A 21,446-nucleotide genomic window follows, 5' to 3' on the forward strand; every position below is an offset into this window, starting at 1 on the left:
TCAGTAATGGCAGCCTTCATGGTTCAAGCGCCACATTATCCACTAACAACGCTAACATTTACAGACTCTCAACAGAGCTGCCACTGCTAAAATTAGTTTTCTGAAGCCTTTATTTTCATTTGCTCATTTCTAAGCCACATATTTGATCATCAACACACGAAACAAGTAAAATCCAACACTGCCAAAATGCCCATTAAGTACTTGAAATGCTCATCATGTGATGACCGCCATGTGATACCCGGTTAAATTCATTCAGAAGTTTGCAGACGACACAGCCATCATGGGGTGTATCTGGGATGATCAGGAAGAGGAGTACAGAAGTCTGGTGAGGAACTTTGTCGCATGGAGTCACACAAACCACCTGCAACTCAACACCTCAAAGACTAAGGAACTGGTTGTGGACTTTGGGAGGTCCAGAGCAGGTCCACTGCCGGTTCAGATAGAGGGGGAGGAGGTGGAGGTGGTCAACAAGTACAAGTACCTCGGGCTGTGGGTGGACAACAAACTGGACTGGTCATGCAACACAGAGCACCTGTATAAAAAAGCCCAAAGCCGACTGTACTTCCTCAGGAGGCTGAGGTCTTTTAACATCTGCAGGAAGCTCCTGAGGATGTTTTACCAGTCGGTGGTTGCTGGAGTACTTTTCTCTGCTGTGGTGTGCTGGGGGAGCAGCACAGCAAAGAAGGACTCATCCAGGCTGGAAAAACTGATCAGGAAGGCTGGCTCTGTGGTCGGCATGAAGCTGGACACTCTGGTGACAGTGGCAGAGAAAAGGACACTAAAGAAACTGCTGGACATTATGGACAATGCTGGGCATCCTCTGCACACGGCCATAAACAACCAGAAGAGCCTGTTCAGTGACAGGTTGCTTCTCCCAAAGACAAGAACCAACAGACTTAAAAACTCCTTTGTCCCACACGCCATCAGACTGTTTAACTCCTCTCTGGAGGGGAGAGGGAGGGGAAACAGGAGGACAAAGGAGGGGGGAACAACTAAGCTGTAGTGCCTCTTCACCTCACTGTGCAATACTTTTTGTTAATAGTCAATGGTGCAATAGACTCCATACTTGAAATGTGCAATCCACTTGTATTTTTATTTTTATTTTATTCCTATTTATTCTATTTATCCCCTTTGTATATTTTTTATCTATATATGTCTTTGTATTTATATATGTGTGTGTATATATATATATATATATAATATTCTGTAACTCTATAACTTCTGTCGGTGCTGTGCTTATTTGGAACCGAATTTCCCAGAGGAACCCACCCGAGGGATTAATAAAGTTTTTATCTTATCTTATCTTATCTTAAATCCAATTATATGACTTTAAATATAGTGCCAATATAGAGAGCTGCAGGCTTTTTTTGAGATGAAGAAGAAAATTATGAAAAAATAGGAGACTGCTGTTGATGTGAAACTAAAAGAAGCAGCTGAGAACCATAAACAGTGTAAAAGATAGATGCAACTATCTTCACATTACCCATTTGTTTCTCATGTTGCAACCACATGTAGCACACTAGTGGCTCTATCTTATATATGTTGTACTTCGTTAACCATAAATAAATGTTAAAACTGAGATTATTATTGTTAATAATATTTTGAAATTTGATTCCAGATTTGAGCAAAGTTGGGTACGGGGGTATACAGAGCATACACCTGTGTAGCATGTTTGGGTTATAACTGCAGCTTATTACAGCAAGTGTAGAGCGGAGCTAATAGGAGCGCAGTTTGTGTTTCACCCCTTTGGTCTCACTTGTTGCTGACGTTTTCCTCCTCTTCCTGATTGGCTAGCTTTAAAACTACTTGAATACTTTTAGAAAAAGATCGAGTTCAAATATGTGTTTGAAATATATCTCATTGTTACTCAGTGTAGCAGAAAATAATCGTTCCGATTATATAAACAATTAACGAATGACTTCATGTAAAGTCTTTCCCATGTACTGATATTCAGGGCTGCAGTTTAGTGTAAGAAGTCTACATATGTGAGGAACAGCTGATTGCCACACTGTTTGCTGTCTCGGTCGAACCTGATTTGCCAACCTGCTGAGGCTGTTAACACATAAGCAGATTTATCCGGTTAAGCCGTTGCCTTCTGATTCGTCCACTTTGCACAGCTACCCCTTCAGTAGCGAACAATTATCAGAGAATCCACATTTGACAGCCGGTCAAATTTGAAGAAAGGGTTCCTAAGAGCTGGTAACGTGGTTACATCGAGCGGTGTGGCTTTGCGCATCGGTTTCAGTGCGCACACTGAGCGCCGTGGATGCGCGTCCACGGAGAACAACTTAGCCCGACTTCATCTGGAAACCTTCTGCTTTCCTTAACGGCTTATAGATGAAAACTACCCTGGAGGAAACTCTTCGTAGGACTAGGAGCCCGTCAGTCTGCGGCGCACGGCGCAACACCGGCGACCATGTCGGACAACTTCACGGATTTTAACAACGACACCCTGCCGGCGGCCGCCGTCACACATTTAAACTTCCCAGCTCTCATTTTCGGGATTTTCTTGATCATCGTCGTCACCTGTGGAAATGTGCTCGTGTGTATAAGCGTTTACTTGGAGAAAGCTTTAAAAACCACTACAAACTACTTTATAGTGAGTCTGGCATTTGCAGACCTGCTGCTGGCGGTGCTGGTTCTCCCTCTCTTCGTTTACGCAGAGGTAAGAGCCGTATTACCCAACAGGCTTATCAGGTCAGCATTTAGTACAGCATGCGTGCAGATGAGTCTGACTGTGACTCGAAGAAAGCGTCAGACAGAAGATAAGCAGGTATCTCTACATCTCCTGTATATTGCAGTTCAGATGCAACATTAACCAAGAGGAAATGAAAAAAGATATAAAGACTGAAGACCGCACAGTGTGGCTTCAAGACTTCACAAAATCCAAGGCGCCCATAAGAACTTTAAAGGCCTGGAGACTATTAAGATAACGATAAATAGACGTAACCAAGACGTACAAACCACTGTGCAAAAATAGCAAAACTGGAAAAAAAAACACATGCTTGCTACAAAAAACAGTAAAATGCAAACTTTAGACTCCAAACACGTCTAAAATACCCTTAACCTCATAAGACCCGAACTCTTCCGCAGCATGCATTTTTAATTTCTCTTTGCTATTTGGGCTGATTGGGACCTGATGAATGTAAAAACAAAGAATTTTTTTTGTTATTTTACCTGATTTTTGTTTCTGAGAAAAATGAGAGCCACATATGAGGACATCGGTTTTAAATTTCAATAGAACAGTGTCAGTAAAACGTCCTCGTTAGTGGACATCAGGCCCTTGTAGAGCAAAATTTAGTATTTTGGTCTAGACAACCCAAAATGTGATGTCCACATATGTGGATGTCAGGAGGTTAAAGAAAAGAGCATGGAAACACAGAAAATAACAACTCCAAATATATGCACGCAGATGCAAAATAACAAAGATGCAAACAGAGATACAAAAGAAACTGCAGAGTGACAAAATCAGCACATATATCGGTAAAATGATTACCAAAAGAAAATGGCAAAACGACTGCAAAAAGATGCAAAATGTGACGCTTCAGTTTCTAATAATGTGTGAGCCCTAAAGTACTAGTGGACAGAAAGCTGTTGTCTTGAATTCAGGTGTTTATTAATTATAACAATTCTGGAGGATTAACACTCAGATTGTTGTGACTTAGCGCGGTAGCTAATTATACTCATCAGAAAAAGAGCATCATAAAACAGAGACGGCTGTTCGTCTTTCATCAGGATAAATAAAGACCGAGGGGAGACAGTGGGAGCTTTATTCTGGTGTTGAAAAAAGGTACAACCCATAATTCACAACATCTGCAGGCAAAAGACCAGGATGTAGCCTTGTCTTCAGTATCAGGAGCCACCTGCCTGCATGCCTGCCTGTCTAAATATAATAGAGACGCCCTGCTGAGGCTTCCCCTTAAATCCTCCTTAACTAGCTGCATTTGAGATCTTGTTATCTGTGCCAGTGGTCACAGCCAGTTAATCTTCACACCAGTGCTTTGTCCACATGCAGTCACTGGATTAGAAAGTCTGTCTGAAAGTTAACGCCTACTGTGCTTGCCGAAGAAGTCAGGGGACAGAGTCATGCTTCATGCAGGAACGTTTGTGACCCACTCTGGCGCTAAGACAAGAGGACTGGGAATATTTGCAGTGAGTTTCTGTTGACTCAGGGTTTGTGTGTTTTTGTGTTTGTTTATGTGTGTGCAGTTTCAGGGTGGAATCTGGTCCTTAAACATGCTGATGTGTGATGGCCTGATGACCATGGATGTGATGCTGTGCACCGCATCAATATTTAACCTCTGTGCTATCAGTGTGGACAGGTATACCTCTTTACGTTGCTCCTACATGCTTGCTTTTACTGTCAAAGGCATTCGATGAAGATGAGTCTGAAAGGTGAAAACTAACAAAAACACAGCAGATACTGTGATTAATCCCTCGGCTGTTCTGGACACAAATACTTGCTACAAAGAAGAAAACGTAATATTAAAAAGGGAATTTCATCATATAGTTATTTCATTCAGTTAACAGTGTAATCCAGATATGCTCCTCACATTTTGTTTCCTATAAAATAATTAAGTTCCAAACTGAAATTCAAGTTAAAAACAAGCATTAAAACGAATGTTTTGTGGACTTTCTGTATCACCACATCCACACTAAACTGAAATTTCTCTATTTTTAAAGGCCAATGTCAGGTTATTTCAGTCTGGTGAATTAACCATTAATATGGCTGTTGTAGCTTTATGGGTCATGCTAACTTTGCAACTTTGGTGATTTGGAAGAGAACTCATCATTTACAAGAGAGCATGAAAAGGTCCAAGGTCACTGCAGCTTTTCAAAAAGCCTGATTTACTATAAATCATTACAGCTAAAATAAAATGACAGAAAATATATCTGCTTAGGACGGATATATTCGTTTGCCAAGTTAAATCAATGTTGAGCCATGGGAGGTTGTAATGAATCAAAATTGTTTTTTGAATTCTCTCCAAGGCACAGCCACCACAAAATATTATTCTTGAGCACTGCAGCCAGTGAGTAAAGTCATCCTGAGTTCAGGATCACCATCAGGCCGGGGTCCTTCTGTGTGGAGTTTGCATGTTCTCCCCCGGTACTCCCACGTCTCCCACAGTCCAAAGACATGCAGTTAGTGGGTTTAGGTTAAATAGTTATCTGTGTTAGTCCTGCGACAGACTGGCGACCTGTCCAGGGTGCCTCACACCCTAAGACTGCTGGGATAGGCCAGAGGAAAAGCTGCGTGAAAACCTTACTCTGTTTAACATCAATTTTTTAAAATGAAATTTTCATAGAGGGGCTAAAAATTTTGTCCCTGTGTTTGTCTAAATGTCAGCAGACAGTCATCCAAAGCCTTTAATAGACTGAGTTCACTTTACAAATGACTGTCAAAGCTCCCAGGTCTATCTTTTTATTTAAAACCTCCAAACAACGCTTACGTACCCAGCGTGATCGATCAAGGTAAAAAGTATAACTTGACAGTAACTATGACTGAATTAGTCTCCGGAGTCTTTGCTCAGTGACACGAGGACAGAGAATTATTTTTGTAACTCAGAATAATTCAGCTTTGACACTGAAATTTACATTTTTAACCTTATACATTTGAAGTAACAGGAAATACTGAAATGAAAATCATGCAATATAAACTCTGAACAGCTGTGTTACTGTAAGAATAACAGTTTTTTCCAGTGTTGTGAACCAGGCTGAGACTTCCTGTCAGAAGTGGACAAAAGCTAAATGTTTCCTAGGACAAAGTTTAGATTATTTTACTTCTTTTACTTACCAAAAGACTATTTACCAGTATTTAATGTATTTAATGATAGCTTTACTAAAAATGATTAGACAATCAAATTTGGACTACGAATGGAAACCAAAATGCTTCCAAGCGCTTGAGATCATGATGTTAAACATATCCTTGTGAACGCTTCTTTCTTTCTGCAGGTTTATTGCCGTGTCCATTCCACTAAACTACAACCGCAAACATGTGGACCATCGTCAGATCATCCTGCTATCTGCCACCTGGCTGCTGGCCTTAGCAGTGGCCTCGCCTGTCATATTTGGCATCAACAACGTACCTAACCGTGATCCCACAGAGTGTAAATTGGAGGACAACAACTATGTGGTGTATTCCTCAGTCTGCTCCTTCTTCATTCCTTGCCCCATCATGGTCCTGCTCTACTTTGGGGTTTTCCGCGGGCTGCGTCGCTGGGAGGAGACCCGTAAGGCCAAACTACGAAGCAGCATCGAGGCCTGCAGGAAGCTGCAGCACGCTGCCATCACCATGACCCTCGCCCCAGTGCCGGGCACCATCCCTGGACCTCTGCCCATGCCTCTGCCCAGGATTATTGAGAGAGATCTAGCCCAGTCTCGCATGGATGATTCTGGCGACTACATACAACAGGAGATTCCTTATCCACGGCAGTACAGAGAGAACTCGGTGCCTACGCTGACCTTCAGCCAGCAGCAAATGAAGACGAGAGCCAAGCTCAACAGCAGGGAGAGGAAAGCTATGAAGGTCCTGCCTGTCGTAGTAGGTGAGTGCCTTTATTGGTGAGCCAGCAGCACCCGAGGACCGTTAGTGTTACCAAGCTTTAGTCCAAATCAGTGTTTTACAACTCTGGGTGGATAGTTGACAGAAGCAGCGCTGTTGTGATAACCTGCACTGTAGGATTTGATCTGTAGCTCCTCTGCCTGCTGTCGAAACACGTTGACCTAAGTGTTCCTGTTATTTCTAGCAGGCTTTTCGCTGTTGCTCGGTTTACGTTCATTCATCCGTTCAATCATTCACATCAATGATTCGAGTCGACAGGAGGTTTGTGTTGTGATCGCTAAAAAGGGAGACGAATCAGAGTTTCCTGAGCTCATTTCCTGTTGGTCAGCTGGCATCAGAAACGTTTTGGGAAAAGCAGAAAGCAGCGTGTCACAGTTCTCTTATGATGCCTCCGTCCAAGCACGCACGAGCTGTGCTGCAACCTCAGAGGCTGCAAATGAAGCTGACATAATTCTGGTGTAAGCCGAAAAGCCTCAAGTATAAATGAAATCAAGTTAAAACTGATTTAGGACACTTTCTCATGGGGAGTATGACCTTTAATACAAGTGTAACAGTGAACTAGGTTTTATAATCTTTCTAATCTAATATAAATAATGTTAGCTGAATGTTGCTGTTGAACACTGTCCATCAAACGAAAGCCCGTCCAGGGCTTGGTTTATATTTTTATGTATCTCTTCCAACAACATGGATCTTTTCCTATTATGTGGCTGAGCTTCCATAGTTACTCAATTACAGCTTGTTGGAAAAGGTACTGAAACACAGAAAACTGCTGTTTCTTCTCATTTTGGTTACACAAACAAGCTTGTATTGTGCAATTCTGTCACAGATTATAAACCAGTGACACACCTGCATAGCAGAATCAAGACTTACAGGCCAACAATCTAGATGTCCAACCGCAGCTGAACTGAGCAGAGACCGAATGTGGAGCTGCAGACTGGAGCAGTGCGAATGCTGGAAGAGAGCGAGGCTGATGGCAGACGTGGACAAGATGACACATTTTAATTGTTCTACTTTTACAGTAACTTATTAAAATGTGTTTCTTATCTTGTTGTAGCCAGCTCGAGGTTATTTTTAAAGTACAGGCAGAGACTGATTCAGTCTTTCATAGTGAAGGCTCCGTTTTTTATAACTAATAACAGAGGCGGAGGCAGACATTTGATACACCTGGGGCTTAGCCCTAAAGGGTAGTATGCATGTGGGATTGGGGGGGGTGTTTGTTTATAGGCTCTGTTTTGAGTTTTGTTCAAAACTAAATGACTTCATATAGGGAAAAATATATATCACTGATCCAGAATTAAAACAGGACTACAATAGTTCAAAATCAGGACTACTTAGGATTTAACCAAGACAGAACCAGAATCAGAACTAGATGATAGTAGCACTAAAAACCATCATAGACCTGCACTACACTTATTTTTTAATTCTACCAAAGTCCACTATTTAGATTCAGAAACGTTTATATAATTATTTATCCTTGTTGTGCAGACAAGCCTGCAAAACTTAATAAATATAGAATTTGAAAAATAACAAACCTAAAAAGAAACACTAGGTACGAGATACATGAGGACCTATGATACGGTGATACTTTTGGTAAACGACCATTTGACTAACATGTCTCTCTCTCCCTCTCTGTTCCTCTCTCTCTTTCTCTGTTCCTCTCTCTCTCTGTTCCTCTCTCTCTCTGTTCCTCTCTCTCTCTCTCTCCCTCTCTCTCTCCCTCTTTGTGCTGACAATCAAGCCAAACACCAACATCATCAAATATACAGTTGAAACCAGATATTTACAAACTCTTCAGATAAAAACACTTTTTTAATTGTAACATCAAATCAGACTAAATGTTTATTTTTTTAGATTGATAAATATAAAAACATATTTGTTAACTTCAAGAGTAAAGAGAGAAACTGTCTGTATTTCTTAATTGTAAATGGCACCAAATTGTATTCAAACTGAGCCACACTTATGGAGCTCCACAATTCTGTTCCTGGTGTTTTGGTTGATATCTCTTGATTTTCCCATTTTCCCAAAGAAACAGGCTCTGTGTTTTGCCTTATATGCATCCACAGCTGTGCCACCAATTTACTCACATGGACTCTACTAACCAATCAGAAGCTTCTTCAGCTCAGAATGGAATCTGGAGTTTTCTTATTAATTAACAATAAACTTAGTGTATATGTACTCCTAAAGTTGATGAAAGTGATAAAAAAATAGACAGCTCTGTCTCTCTTTATTCTGACATTTAGCTAATTCAAAAGCTATTTCAATATTTATTTATCCAAAACAAAACAAGTTTACTCTAAATTGATGTTGTACAGTAAAAAAAATGTTCTTGTGTTTTCCATAAAGTGTATGTAAATATCTGGTTTCAGCTGTGAATATACTGCTGTGTGTTGAAACTCCTCTTGTTTTGCATAGAAATATACTGAACAACATACAAAGCATAATATATAAAATAACATCTACCTGAGTTTTTTCTTTGAAAGAAGCTCCTTATGTCCATTCTTGTATATCAGTACATTACTGAAACCGATTTATTTAGCCGTGGAGGGAAACAACTGAAAATATGAAATAAACACACATGTAAGCTGAGACTCTCTAAAGAAACAGCATTGTTGTTGTTCCGCTTGTCATTTCGCCATTTGTTGATTCACTTGAAGAGCAAGTAACATAATATGGGTCAAGTGATCAGTTTGATATCAATCTTTCGTGATTCACTGTCATATTTACATTATTTGTACAGTACGAATAATTTGCTTTGGTACCTGGTCGAACTTCAGTTCTCCTCTGTCTGCCTGGCTGCGCTTCTCCAACAGCGCACTCGCAGGCAGCAGCTCCCCCCGCCCCCTCGCTCAGTCGCTGAGCTCGGATCATACCAATATTAGGGGGGATTTACGCACAGTCATAAATTCCCACAGTGTGCGCTATGTGCTTCGAATATTGTGTGTAGTTTTTGTTTTATACAGTTGTCAGCCAGGCATCTAACTATGAAAAAATTACACTCCAAAAGACCCCGGGCTTCTGACAAAACAACCCGGGCTTTAGCCCAGTAAGCCACCCCCCCGCTCCGCCACTGACTAATAACACATTTTTCAATGATCCTCTTTTTTTAACAAACATTCAGTGACAGTTTTATTAGTAGGTTCTAAAATATATTTTTTTACCTTTATGATCTGTAATGAAATGATATAAGTAATTATAAGTAACTTTTGAAAGGAATAAAACCTTTAAACATACACTTAAATACTGATTTTGTTAAATCTAACTCATAGATGGTTGAAAATTAAAACGTTTTCGAGAAGGTTACTTCTGTTGTTGCAGAATGGGGTCAAAATCTTCCCTGTGGTAACCAAAATGAAGTCACCTGAAATACTTTCACTTCACAGTTGTGCCTTGTCAGGGTTCATATTATGGCAAGAACCAATCAGCTAAGTAAAGAGAAACAACAGCCCATCATTAGTTTAAGAACTGTCAGTCAGGTGTCCCCAAGTGCAGTCACAAAAACCATCAAGCACTACGATGAAGCATGAGGACGGCCCAGGAAAGGAAGACCCAGAGTCACCTGTGCTGCTGAGGATACATTCATCCGAGTCACCAGCCTCAGAAATCACAAGTTAACAGCAGCTCAGATTAGAGCCCAGATAGATGCCACACAGAGTTCCAGCAGCAGACACATCTGTACATCAGCTTGGTGGACCAGCACGGCTACCACAGCATCCTGCAGCAACATGCCATCCCATCAGTGTTTGGTTGGACCATCATTTATTTTCAACAGGACAATGACCCTAAACACACCTCCAGGCTGTGTGAGAGTGATGGAGTGCTGATGGCCTCCACAGTCGCCTGACCTAAACCCAGTGGAGATGGTTTGGGATGAGATGGAGCGCAGAGTGAAAGAAAAAGATATAAAACATGTTTTATATTTGTTTTTAACAACTGAAGATTCATTTGAACTCAAATGTAACATTTTACTGTGGGGTTTGCTGCACTTGTGCAATAACTCTACTTTGAATTAGGGAACTTTTTCCTCTTGTGTTGAGATATGATATGGTAGCCTCAATCACCTAAAGCATAAAGTAAACATAACTGTCTTACTCTCTACCCTGAATGCAGGACTCTAATAATAATACCATGACTTTCAAAATGTGCCCCAGAGATTAAGTAAAAGTTTGAAACTTTTATCTATGTAGACTATGCACATATCATACAGTTGAGTGCGTAATCACATTTCAGTCATTCAGTCCTTTGGTTTGTTATAAACGCATATTGTGAGAGTGAGCCTAACAGAAACCTTTAATAGAGCACAGTGTATCACATTTTTTACATATTAAATTAACTCTGAAAGAATGTCCTGTGGTCAGGCTGAAACCATTACTCACTCTGTGGTGGCAAAGAAAACCATCTCTCTTCTCTTTAGTTTTTCCTCCGTGGCAAATCCTTACAGGCCATCTTACAGTGAATTTGATCTTTTGTGTGTGTGTGTGTGTGTGTGTGTGTGTGTGTGTGTGTGTGTGTGTGTGTGTGTGTGTGTGTGTGTGTGCTTCACCTGGGGAGGTCACTGGTCTGTCACAGAATGACACAGAACCATTCACACTCCACACCAAAGGGTCAGATGAGCAACAGATTTCAACCCAAGACTTTCTTGCTGTGAGGCAGCAGTGCTGACTACTAATATCAGTGCCACAGGGGCGTCACATTTGTAGGTAAATGCCCTTTTCAAACCATTACTTAACCCAACACCTGAGGAACAGAAACAAAGATTGTGACCATATTTAATACTTGTGGCCAGCTGCTGACTTTGTCACTATCACTGTAGGTTTTCTGTACAGACAAGTGGTAGCTGTTACACAGACCACTAAAAGATTGGACAACTGTAAGAAAAAGCAGGAAAAACAAGGGAATTTTGGTTTTGGGAGCTTGTTGTTGACTGAGAGCTAGCTGGAGACAAGTTTAGCCTGGCATATGGACAGCTGGAGCTATGGATGAGTAACTAGTTTGGTAGAATAGAGCAGGCATTTAATAGACTAGCAGAATATACACACTGGGAGGCTGCTGCGTTGTTATGGTTCAATGAGCAAAGAGCTGTGGGATGGCCGTTTAATGAGAGGAAAGTGGGGGATGCACATTTATGACAAAAGAAGACTTGCCTGGTCTAGGTTTGGTGTGACGCATACAGACACTGACAGTTAGCCAAGTCTACAGTCAGGCTGAGTGGAAGTGGCAGAGCCGGGTATTTAAAGGGCTTGATGACTGAGTAAGCTGCAGCTGCTAAAGCTCTGGTTCCAATACACCTGCCACACACACACACACACACACACACACACACACACACACACACACACACACACAGACAAAGAGACACTACAGGACTAATGGCAGGTCAACCTGACCCAGAAAGGGATGTGTGGGGGAGTCAGATTTGGAAGCTACAATACTACTCATTATCCAAATGTCAGTCATTATCAGTATCTCTCTCTCTCTCTCTCTCCATATACATATATATATATATATATATATATACATATATATATATATATATATATACACACACACACACACACAGGGCTCTAGACTAACTTTTTGCCACGGTTGCACTGGTGCACCTTTTCTTAGGCTAGGGCTGGGTATCATCACTGATTTCTATAATCCATTCGATTCCGATTCACAAAGTCCCGATTTGATTCAACTTTGCCTCAGACAGTCAGAAATATTATAATTCTGATCATTTATCAGTACTGACACTTGTGAGACTTTATCAGAGATGTGAGCATCACAGCAGAGGCCTTTGTGTCAAAATAACTGAGAATAAAACTCAGAATAACACGAAGCAGATTTTCCTGGCCTGGCTTTTTATAGCAGATAACCTTAAAAATATTCTGCATTTTGCATAATTTTAAAAAGTTTAAATTCTTTCAGTATTGAACAGCAGAAATTAGGCTTTCTTGTCCGAGGTCATTTAAGTAAAAAAAATTGAAAATAAAAAAAGACAGCGGCCGACAGCGCTGTAAACAACAGTAGACTGATGGGTAATAAGCGAATGAATAATGCAGAAAACAGAGAGAGACAGAGAGAGAGAGAGAGCGCTGTGCATGAAGTGTGATTTTATCGTGGTGGAAGCAAAACAGCCAAAGTCAGAGGGAATTCATGACGATGTTTATCAAATGTGAAGCGTAGTTTGATCTTCTTTTGCTGCTGGTTCAGTGAATTTTGGTTGGAGAGAGACAAAACCTGCAGCTCAGACTCTAGCGCAAAAAAGACGTAAACACAGCACGGACCCAATGCATCAGAATCGGTGAGCTGTCGGCTTTCAGCCCCGACGGCGTGTCCGTCTATGGGCCGTCGGGTGAGAAAGCCGAGAAAGAGAAAGCTGATTCTGATGCGTGGGGTCCGCTCTGCGTTTACGTCTTTGTGTGGAGTCCGTGTACCTGCTCTCATTTACTGTTTGGTGGTTGTTGAAATAGTTTTATGAGCTTTAACCTGAAATTCTGGCGTTTCTGGCAAAATAAGTTTATATTTAAATGTCGATTCAGGATTTAATGAATCGATATCGCTTTATTCAAGCTACTCACCTCTCTATCCAAATCAAATGTACACACGAAGGACTACGGGAATATCTGGACCACGGCCAATCAGAGAGGCCCCGCCCCTGACTGTCTCTGATTGATTTAGACCACGATAGGGGCATAATGTGTGTCTGCTGTTGACCACACGGAGACTTTCAGAGTTGCGGAATTTGTTTTTGTTTTTTTTGTAGCAAAGAAAAAAAAAGATTCATATTGCACCCAGATTGTGGAATGCACTTCCCCTATTTCTACAGGGTTTGGACTCAGTGGAGACCTTCAAAAAGCAGCTAAAGACATTTTTATTTCAAAAAGCTTTTAATTAGACCAGGGTTTTCATGGTGTATTCTATGACTGTATTATGTTTTTACCTTGTAAAGCACTTTGTGACATATGTCTGTGAAGGGTGCTATATAAATAAACTTTACTTACTTACTTACTTAGTCACCTGAGATGGTTTCACCTCACAGGTGTGCCTGTCAGGGTTCATTTGTGGAATTTCTTGCCTTCTTTATGGAGTTGGGACCATTAGTTTTGTTGTGCAGCAGTCAGGTTGGTACACAGCTGACAGCTCTATTTGACAACTGTTAGAATTCATATTATGGCAAGAACCAATCAGCTGAGTAAAGAGAAACGACAGTCCATCATTACTTTAAGAACTGAAGCTCAGTCCATAATTCCTTTATGGTCAAATAGCTGCTAAGAAACTACATGGCATCCTGTTAAGACACCATTTTAACCACCACCAAGAAAAAGAAACAAGCAGAAGGGATTTGTTTGGGCCAAGAAACAGAAGGAGTGGACATCAGACCAGTGGAAATCTGTGCTTTGGTCTAATGAATCCACATTTGAGATCTTTGGTTCCACCTGCCGTGTCTTTGTGTGACACAGAAAAGGGAAACGATGGTTCCTACTGTGAAACATGGAGGAGCAGGTGTGATGGTGTGGGGGAGCTTTGCTGGTGACACTGTTGGGGATTTATTTAAAATTGAAGGCACATTGAACCAGCATGGCTACCACAGCATCCTGCTGCGACATGCATCCCATCATTTATTTTTCAACAGGACAATGACCCCAAACACACCTCCAGGCTGTGTGAGGGCTGTTTGACCAAAGAGTGATGGAGTGCTGTCCAAACCTTTGACTGGTGTGTGTGTATGCTCATATGAATCTGTCAGTTACAACTTGAAGTGGAATGAAACTTGATTTCCCTTTTGTACGCTCTCCACAGGTTGCTTCTTGTTCTGCTGGACTCCATTCTTTGTGGTCCATACAATGCGAGCCGTGTGTCTGACATGCAGCATCCATCCTGGTCTAATGAGCACTGTCACCTGGTTGGGCTACGTCAACAGTGCTCTCAACCCCATAATTTACACCATGTTCAACACAGAGTTCAAGAAATTCTTCAAGAAATGCTTCCGCAGCTGCTGCTGACAACAGATTTCCCACCACAGACTCTGCAGTGAGCTGAAGGCGGAATGACGAGACTGGGAATGGGTTTTGGAAGGATTTACAGGATTTACAGCATATGACTTCTGCTGGAAAGTCAGAGGTTTTCAGTTTAACCACTTACTTATGGTTGATAGTGGCTTGCTGACAACTTATTAAGATTGTTTCTAAGTTGCAAATACTGATCTTATAAATTCCATATCTGGGTCTGTTTTCTCCATTGATTATGTGATTTTGTGATCCCCATGGATTACGGCCTAGAAAAAACTAACAGTGCATTTGTGGAAAGCTACAGAAAACAGATGAACACAGCCTCCCTTATTGAAAACAGAGATTTCACTTTGTCTACACGGCACTTTTTTGGAATATACTGTCCATCAGCCTTGGCTGGCTGGGGTTACTGTGAGCCAGTTCCACAGAAGGACATGAGCATCTCAAAACATCTCCAAGGATACGGAAAGACTGAGTAAGCTTCAACAGAGCAGAATGACAAGCAGCTAAAAGCAGCTTCAAGAGCAAAAAACTTATCTAAAATCAGCCACTCATGCCCACTGTTATGAATAAGCATAAAGCAACAGTTTGGCATGATGTGTTTCTTGCAGACAGATAAAGAAGATAAACACCGGTCTCATGTTTGTGTGGTAAATATGAAGCTACAGCCAGCAGCTGCCTAGCTTAACTTAGCTCAGAGTAGCTTAGCTTAGCTCAGTATAGCTTAGCTTAGCCTAAAGGCTGGAAAGAATAGAAACATTAAAAACATTGTACAGCTCTGAATTATCGTCATCTCGGCCACATAGTAGCAATTTTCAGTCATTAGAAGCAGAATTAGTAATCAGTGCTCACTTATGAGTTACCCACTGAATAAAGACTTATAGTATTAGATGTGATTAGCGGCACAGCAAGATGCACTATGTAGGGTTACAAGTCCTACTTTGACTCTGCTCAGAAGACTGTATTGCCTCCTTTACATTACCAGTCTAGAATCTAGTGTGCGACCTTTTCCAGCCTTTATGCTAAACAACCTCTGGCTATAGTGTGAGTGTGTTTGACTGAGTGGAAGGATATAATGATGTTGTGTTTATTCTATCTTCAGGTAAGAAACCATTCAAGTGTTTCCATACATAACAGACTGAATAAATTTTTTGATATAATGAAAAGTTCACATCAGTTCAATTTAGACTGCTTCTGGATCAGGCATGGCTAATCTGTAACACTGTGCATCAGATCTTGTCGTATGAATTGTCAGGTACAGTTAAGCATTTTAACTGCCTAACTGATTTTAGCTGAAAATGGAAAAAAGTTTTTCCTTCAGAGAAAGAGGATTTTGGAACGAGACCCAAAGTGTGAAAGATAATAATATTTAGTCATGAACTGCTGACATCTAATGAGCTGGTGTGAACCTCTTCAATGGTATACAACACTGAATATAGCACAGTCGAAACTAGCTTACTTTAACTGCTTTAAAGTAATTTTAAGATATGTAATAATGAAATGATTCATATAATATTAGTAGCTTTATGCCTTAAATTCAAAGGATGTTCTTGTCCATCATGATAGAATTGATCCATCTAAAACACATGCAAAAAAATGTAAGCTGTCGTGGAAATAATGAGAAATTTATTCCTTTCTCTGCTTCAGCGCTGAAGGAACTGCACGTCTACATAAAGTTTTGTTATATATACTATATTTGCTCAACTTCTCATTATTACAGGAAATGAGTGGTATTAATAATTCTTTTTAAATTGCTAAATAACAGCAGCTTATGATACTTAAGATACCACATGTTCCTTCTGCAAACATTATTTTCTACATTTTCTTTCACATATAGACACATAATATGTAGTATGATTGTAATGCATGTTGTAAGGGGAAGAAAATTACAATAGTTTTCTGATACTGTAAGAAGACATTCTTGTTGGTTTAGTTCAAGGCATAATATAATGAAAATGTGTGCCATTTTAACGAGTATTTGTTGTTAATGTAAGAAACCATGCTAATATTGTTATTGTTCCTAGAGCAATATTACAGGAATATAAGATAAAACAACTATTGCTGTCTCACAAGATTCCAGTTAAAGCACATTATTGCTGAATAATACCGAAAAATCTTAAAAACAGCTGTAGACGTTGCAATTTTATTTGGTCATTGGTGTATTTCCAGTGTGCTTGATGCTGAATGAAAGCTCACAGAAAGTTTTTCCACGTTTTGTGAGTGGTATCATTACCACTCTGTGTTTTGTTACTGACTGTGCCTACTGTATGCCACATCCACACTTTAAGTGGGAAAGTTTCTAATAAAATGTTTCATCTTTCTAAAAGCTCAGTCTTTAGTGGCCTTCATCTGAAATCTAATCAGCTCGGTTTGAGGTTGGCGTGGTGGGTGTATGGCATCGTTGGATGTGCCAGAACACGGCGTTCCAGGCACACAGACCACATCCCAGATGTGGTTTTAGCTCATTCTCATGGAGAGAGAAGTGACTGAGTACTGCATGTTAGTGTCATTTGTAAAAATCAGTTTTTGGTAAAGGTGGAGTTCAGAAATAAGCTGTGTCCTTTTTACTCGAGTAAATCATTTTGCGTCTTTCTTAAGCTGAGCATACTCTGTGCGATTATTTCAGCTCCTGCTCAAACTGTAAGATTGACTCGCAGGGGTTAGAAGGTCACAATATCTGTCTCTCTCTCCCTCTCTCACTCACACACACACACACACACACACACACACACACACACACACACACACACACACACACACACACACACACATACCACCACCACCATCAACTTTGCTAAATTGCTAATGAAAAACATAATTGAGCAGCAATGTCCATCCAACTCTTTTCACGGTTGTTGTGGTCGTGATAATTTTGTGAGGCTGCATCGAAGAGGCTCAGATGAGCCAAAGTTCTACAAGTTGTGCCTCCGTCGCTTGTGTCCAGATCACACGCTGCACTGCTGCTCCGTCTTTTCACTTCCATTTCTGTGTTTGTGCGTGCGCAGTGTGAGAGGCTGCGGTGACACCTTCACGAGGGGCGACAGGATTTCAAACAGGTTTGATTTTCTTACGACCAAAGGATTGATGATTTCCATGGTCGTGAGGTGTTAATCGCTTCTCGTTACCCCACGTATACTACACGATGCACGACGCACGATGATTAAGGCGAAACTTGGGCCGATCCCTAAAACGGTCACACGACTGAAAAATCGGCTCAAAATGACCCCAAAATCGCACCGTGTATGCCCAGCTTTAGGCATGATGAGGCTTTAGTAACCACTTTGCAGTTATTCTTGAGGCTCTTTGGTAGTTGTTTGTTTATAATCGAGGGAGTTTTGTGTAGTCATTTTGTTTGAGGTCGTCATGTCTCTGTCGTTATTTTGTTCTTTTTCAGGCTATTCTCTCTCATTATAGTCACGTTATTAACCTAATAAGAACATTTTGTCTCATTGCTGCTATTTCTCTTTGAGGCCGTCATGTCTCTATCTAGGACCTGTTTCCTGTTTCTCTTTGACATGGCTTTCTGTCTTTTTGGTCATGTTGTGTGTCATTGTGGGCGGTTTAATAGTTTTGTTATCTGTGTCTGGCTGACCAGCTTCACTTCATCACAGTGGCGGAGCGGGGGGGGGCTTACTGGGCTTAAGCCCGGGTTGTTTTTTCAGAAGCCCGGGGTCTTTTGGAGTGTAATTTTTTCATAGTTAGATGCCTGGCTGACAACTGTATAAAACAAAAACTACACACAATATTCGAAGCACATAGCGCACACTGTGGGAATTTACGACTGTGCGTAAATCCCTCCTAATATTGGTATGATCCAAGCTCAGCGACTTAGCGAGGGGGCGGGGGGAGCTGCTGCCTGCGAGTGCGTTGTTGGAGAAGCGCAGCCAGGCAGACAGAGGAGAACTGAAGTTCGACCAGGTACCAAAGCAAATTATTCGTACTGTACAAATAATGTAAATATGACAGTGAATCACGAAAGATTGATATCAAACTGATCACTTGACCCATATTATGTTACTTGCTCTTCAAGTGAATCAACAAATGGCGAAATGAAAAGCGGAACAACAACAACGCTGTTTCTTTAGAGAGTCTCAGCTTACATGTGTGTTTATTTCATATTTTCAGTTGTTTCCCCCCACGGCTAAATAAATCGGTTTCAGTAATGTACTGATATACAAGAATGGACATAAGGAGCTTCTTTCAAAGAAAAAACTCAGGTAGATGTTATTTTATATATTATGCTTTGTATGTTGTTCAATATATTTCTATGCAAAACAAGAGGAGTTTCAACACACAGCAGTATATTCACAGCTGAAACCAGATATTTACATACACTTTATGGAAAACACAAGAACATTTTTTTTACTGTGCAACATCAATTTAGAGTAAACTTGTTTTGTTTTGGATAAATAAATATTGAAATATATTTTGAATTAGTTAAATGTCAGAATAAAGAGAGACAGAGCTGTGTATTTTTTTATCACTTTCATCAACTTTAGGAGTACATATACACTAAGTTTATTGTTAATTAATAAGAAAACTGCAGACGATTCCATTCTGAGCTGAAGAAGCTTCTGATAGGTTAGTAGAGTCCATGTGAGTAAATTGGTGGCACAGCTGTGGATGCATATAAGGCAAAACACAGAGCCTGTTTCTGTGACATGGGAAAATCAAGAGATATCAACCAAAACACCAGGAACAGAATTGTGGAGCTCCATAAGTGTGGCTCAGTTTGAATACAATTTGGTGCCATTTACAATTAAGAAATACAGACAGTTTCTCTCTTTACTCTTAAAGTTAACAAATATGTTTTTATATTTATCAATATAAAAAAAATAAACATTTAGTCTGATTTGATGTTACAATTAAAAAAGTGTTTTTATCTGAAGAGTTTGTAAATATCTGGTTTCAACTGTATATTTGATGATGTTGGTGTTTGGCTTGATTGTCAGCACAGAGAGAGAGAGAGAGAGGGAGAGAGAGAGAGAGAGAGGAACAAGAGCAGGTGAGACAGACATGTTAGTCAAATGGTTGTTTACCAAAAGTATCACCGTATCATAGGTCCTCATGTATCTCGTACCTAGTGTTTCTTTTTAGGTTTGTTATTTTTCAAATTCTATATTTATTACGTTTTGCAGGCTTGTTTGCACAACAAGGATAAATAATTATATAAACGTTTCTGAATCTAAATAGTGGACTTTGGTAGAATTAAAAAATAGTGCAGGTCTATGATGGTTTTTAGTGCTACTATCATCTAGTTCTGATTCTGGTTCTGTCTTGGTTAAATCCTAAGTAGTCCTGATTTTGAACTGTTGTAGTCCTGTTTTAATTCTGGATCAGTGATATATATTTTTCCCTATATGAACTCATTCTTTTTTGAACAAAACTCAAAACAGAGCCTATAAACAAACACCCCCCCCCCCCCCCCAATCCCACATGCATACTACCCTTTAGGGCTAAGCCCCAGGTGTATCAAATGTCTGCCTCCGCCTCTGCTTCATCATTCTGATAGGAGCCAAAGATTTCCTCAGCATTTTGTGTGAGCTCCTTTTAAATCCACACCAGTTCTCCTAGTTGCACTTCAGCTGTGGCGTATAGGTTGTTCTGTCATCTTGGAGAACATTAAACAAGTATTTTTAGGGCTTTAGAGAATATCTCTAAATATTGATTCTGCATGTTGCAAAATGAATTCTGGACCACTTCCCCATGTGAGGAAAACTAATCCGTCTTTACTTCTTAGCACTAAGACAAGTAAGACAAGTAGTACCAAGACTCCTAAAAGCTTTTACCTCTCTCATTCTCTCTGTTTCACCTTTGAACACAGACTCCATCCATCTTCTTAAGCATATAGTTAGGGCTGGACCAGGTGACCCTGAATCCTCCCTTAGTTATGCTGCAATAGACGTAGGCTGCTGGGGGATTCCCATGATGCATTGAGTTTTTCCTTTCCAGTCACCTTTCTCACTCACTATGTATTAATAGACCTCTCTGCATTGAATCATATCTGTTATTAACCTCTGTCTCTCTTCCACAGCATGTCTTTTATCCTGTCTTCCTTCTCTCACCCCAACCGGTCGCAGCAGATGGCCGCCCCTCCCTGAGCCTGGTTCTGCCGGAGGTTTCTTCCTGTTAAAAGGGAGTTTTTCCTTCCCACTGTCGCCAAAGTGCTTGCTCATAGGGGGTCATATGATTGTTGGGTTTTTCTCTGTATCTATGAAGCGCCTTGAGGCGACTTTTGTTGTGATTTGGCGCTATATAAATAAAATTGAATTGAATTGAATTGAATTGAATTCTTAACCTTTATTCAGGGTCGTGGGGGGCGAAGCCTATCATAGCTGTCACAGGGCAAGACGCAGGCTACACACTGAACTGGTTCCCAGTCACAGACGTTCATCTTAAATGCTCATTCAGTATTACGACTTGTAAGTCCAGAGAATCAGCTGCTGCAGCGGGTTCGTTGGCTTTATTTCCATATATGACGAACGTTCTGTTGGCTGCATTTCACATTATTACTCCAGACTATAAATGGTTGTGTTGAAGTCCCTCTGGTTTCTGCTAATTCTGAGCTAAAGGTGCTGCTGGGCATCTTCCCATGTCTCTGCAAAATCAGCTTGTGTGTTGTTAAATCCTCCCAATTCTTTCAATCTTTGGGCTGAAGGAAGGACAATACTCTGTGTATAAATGCTCAATCAACAATCTTTTATTCCATACAATTCAACACTTTATGAGCATAAACCATCCGGATGGGGAGACATGCATGCAGAGGGACACAGCAAATCTCAAACTGCTGGAGGGTTACTCAAACTCTTATAGCCTCTGATGGCCCCCACCTAGTCGTAAAAACCTCACATTCACATGTTTTCTAACTCCTAGCTGAGCCTGACTTATGA

General features: G+C 40.6%; 1 protein-coding gene across 1 annotated transcript; it reads left to right on the plus strand.

Annotated features, from left to right (window-relative positions):
• Nucleotides 1-1,835: 1,835 nt before the first annotated feature.
• On the plus strand, nucleotides 1,836-18,312 carry drd4b (dopamine receptor D4b). The gene is made up of 4 exons (XM_084916400.1): nucleotides 1,836-2,665; nucleotides 4,210-4,322; nucleotides 5,953-6,545; nucleotides 14,348-18,312. Exons 1-4 carry the CDS (start codon nucleotides 2,417-2,419, stop codon nucleotides 14,548-14,550), a joined length of 1,158 nt encoding a protein of 385 aa, XP_084772526.1. The 5' UTR covers nucleotides 1,836-2,416; the 3' UTR covers nucleotides 14,551-18,312.
• Nucleotides 18,313-21,446: the final 3,134 nt, after the last annotated feature.

This window comes from Perissodus microlepis, chromosome 1 (assembly GCF_051167445.1).
Source record: "Perissodus microlepis isolate ML-2025 ecotype Zambia chromosome 1, ASM5116744v1, whole genome shotgun sequence".
NCBI classification, from domain to species: Eukaryota; Metazoa; Chordata; class Actinopteri; order Cichliformes; family Cichlidae; genus Perissodus; species Perissodus microlepis.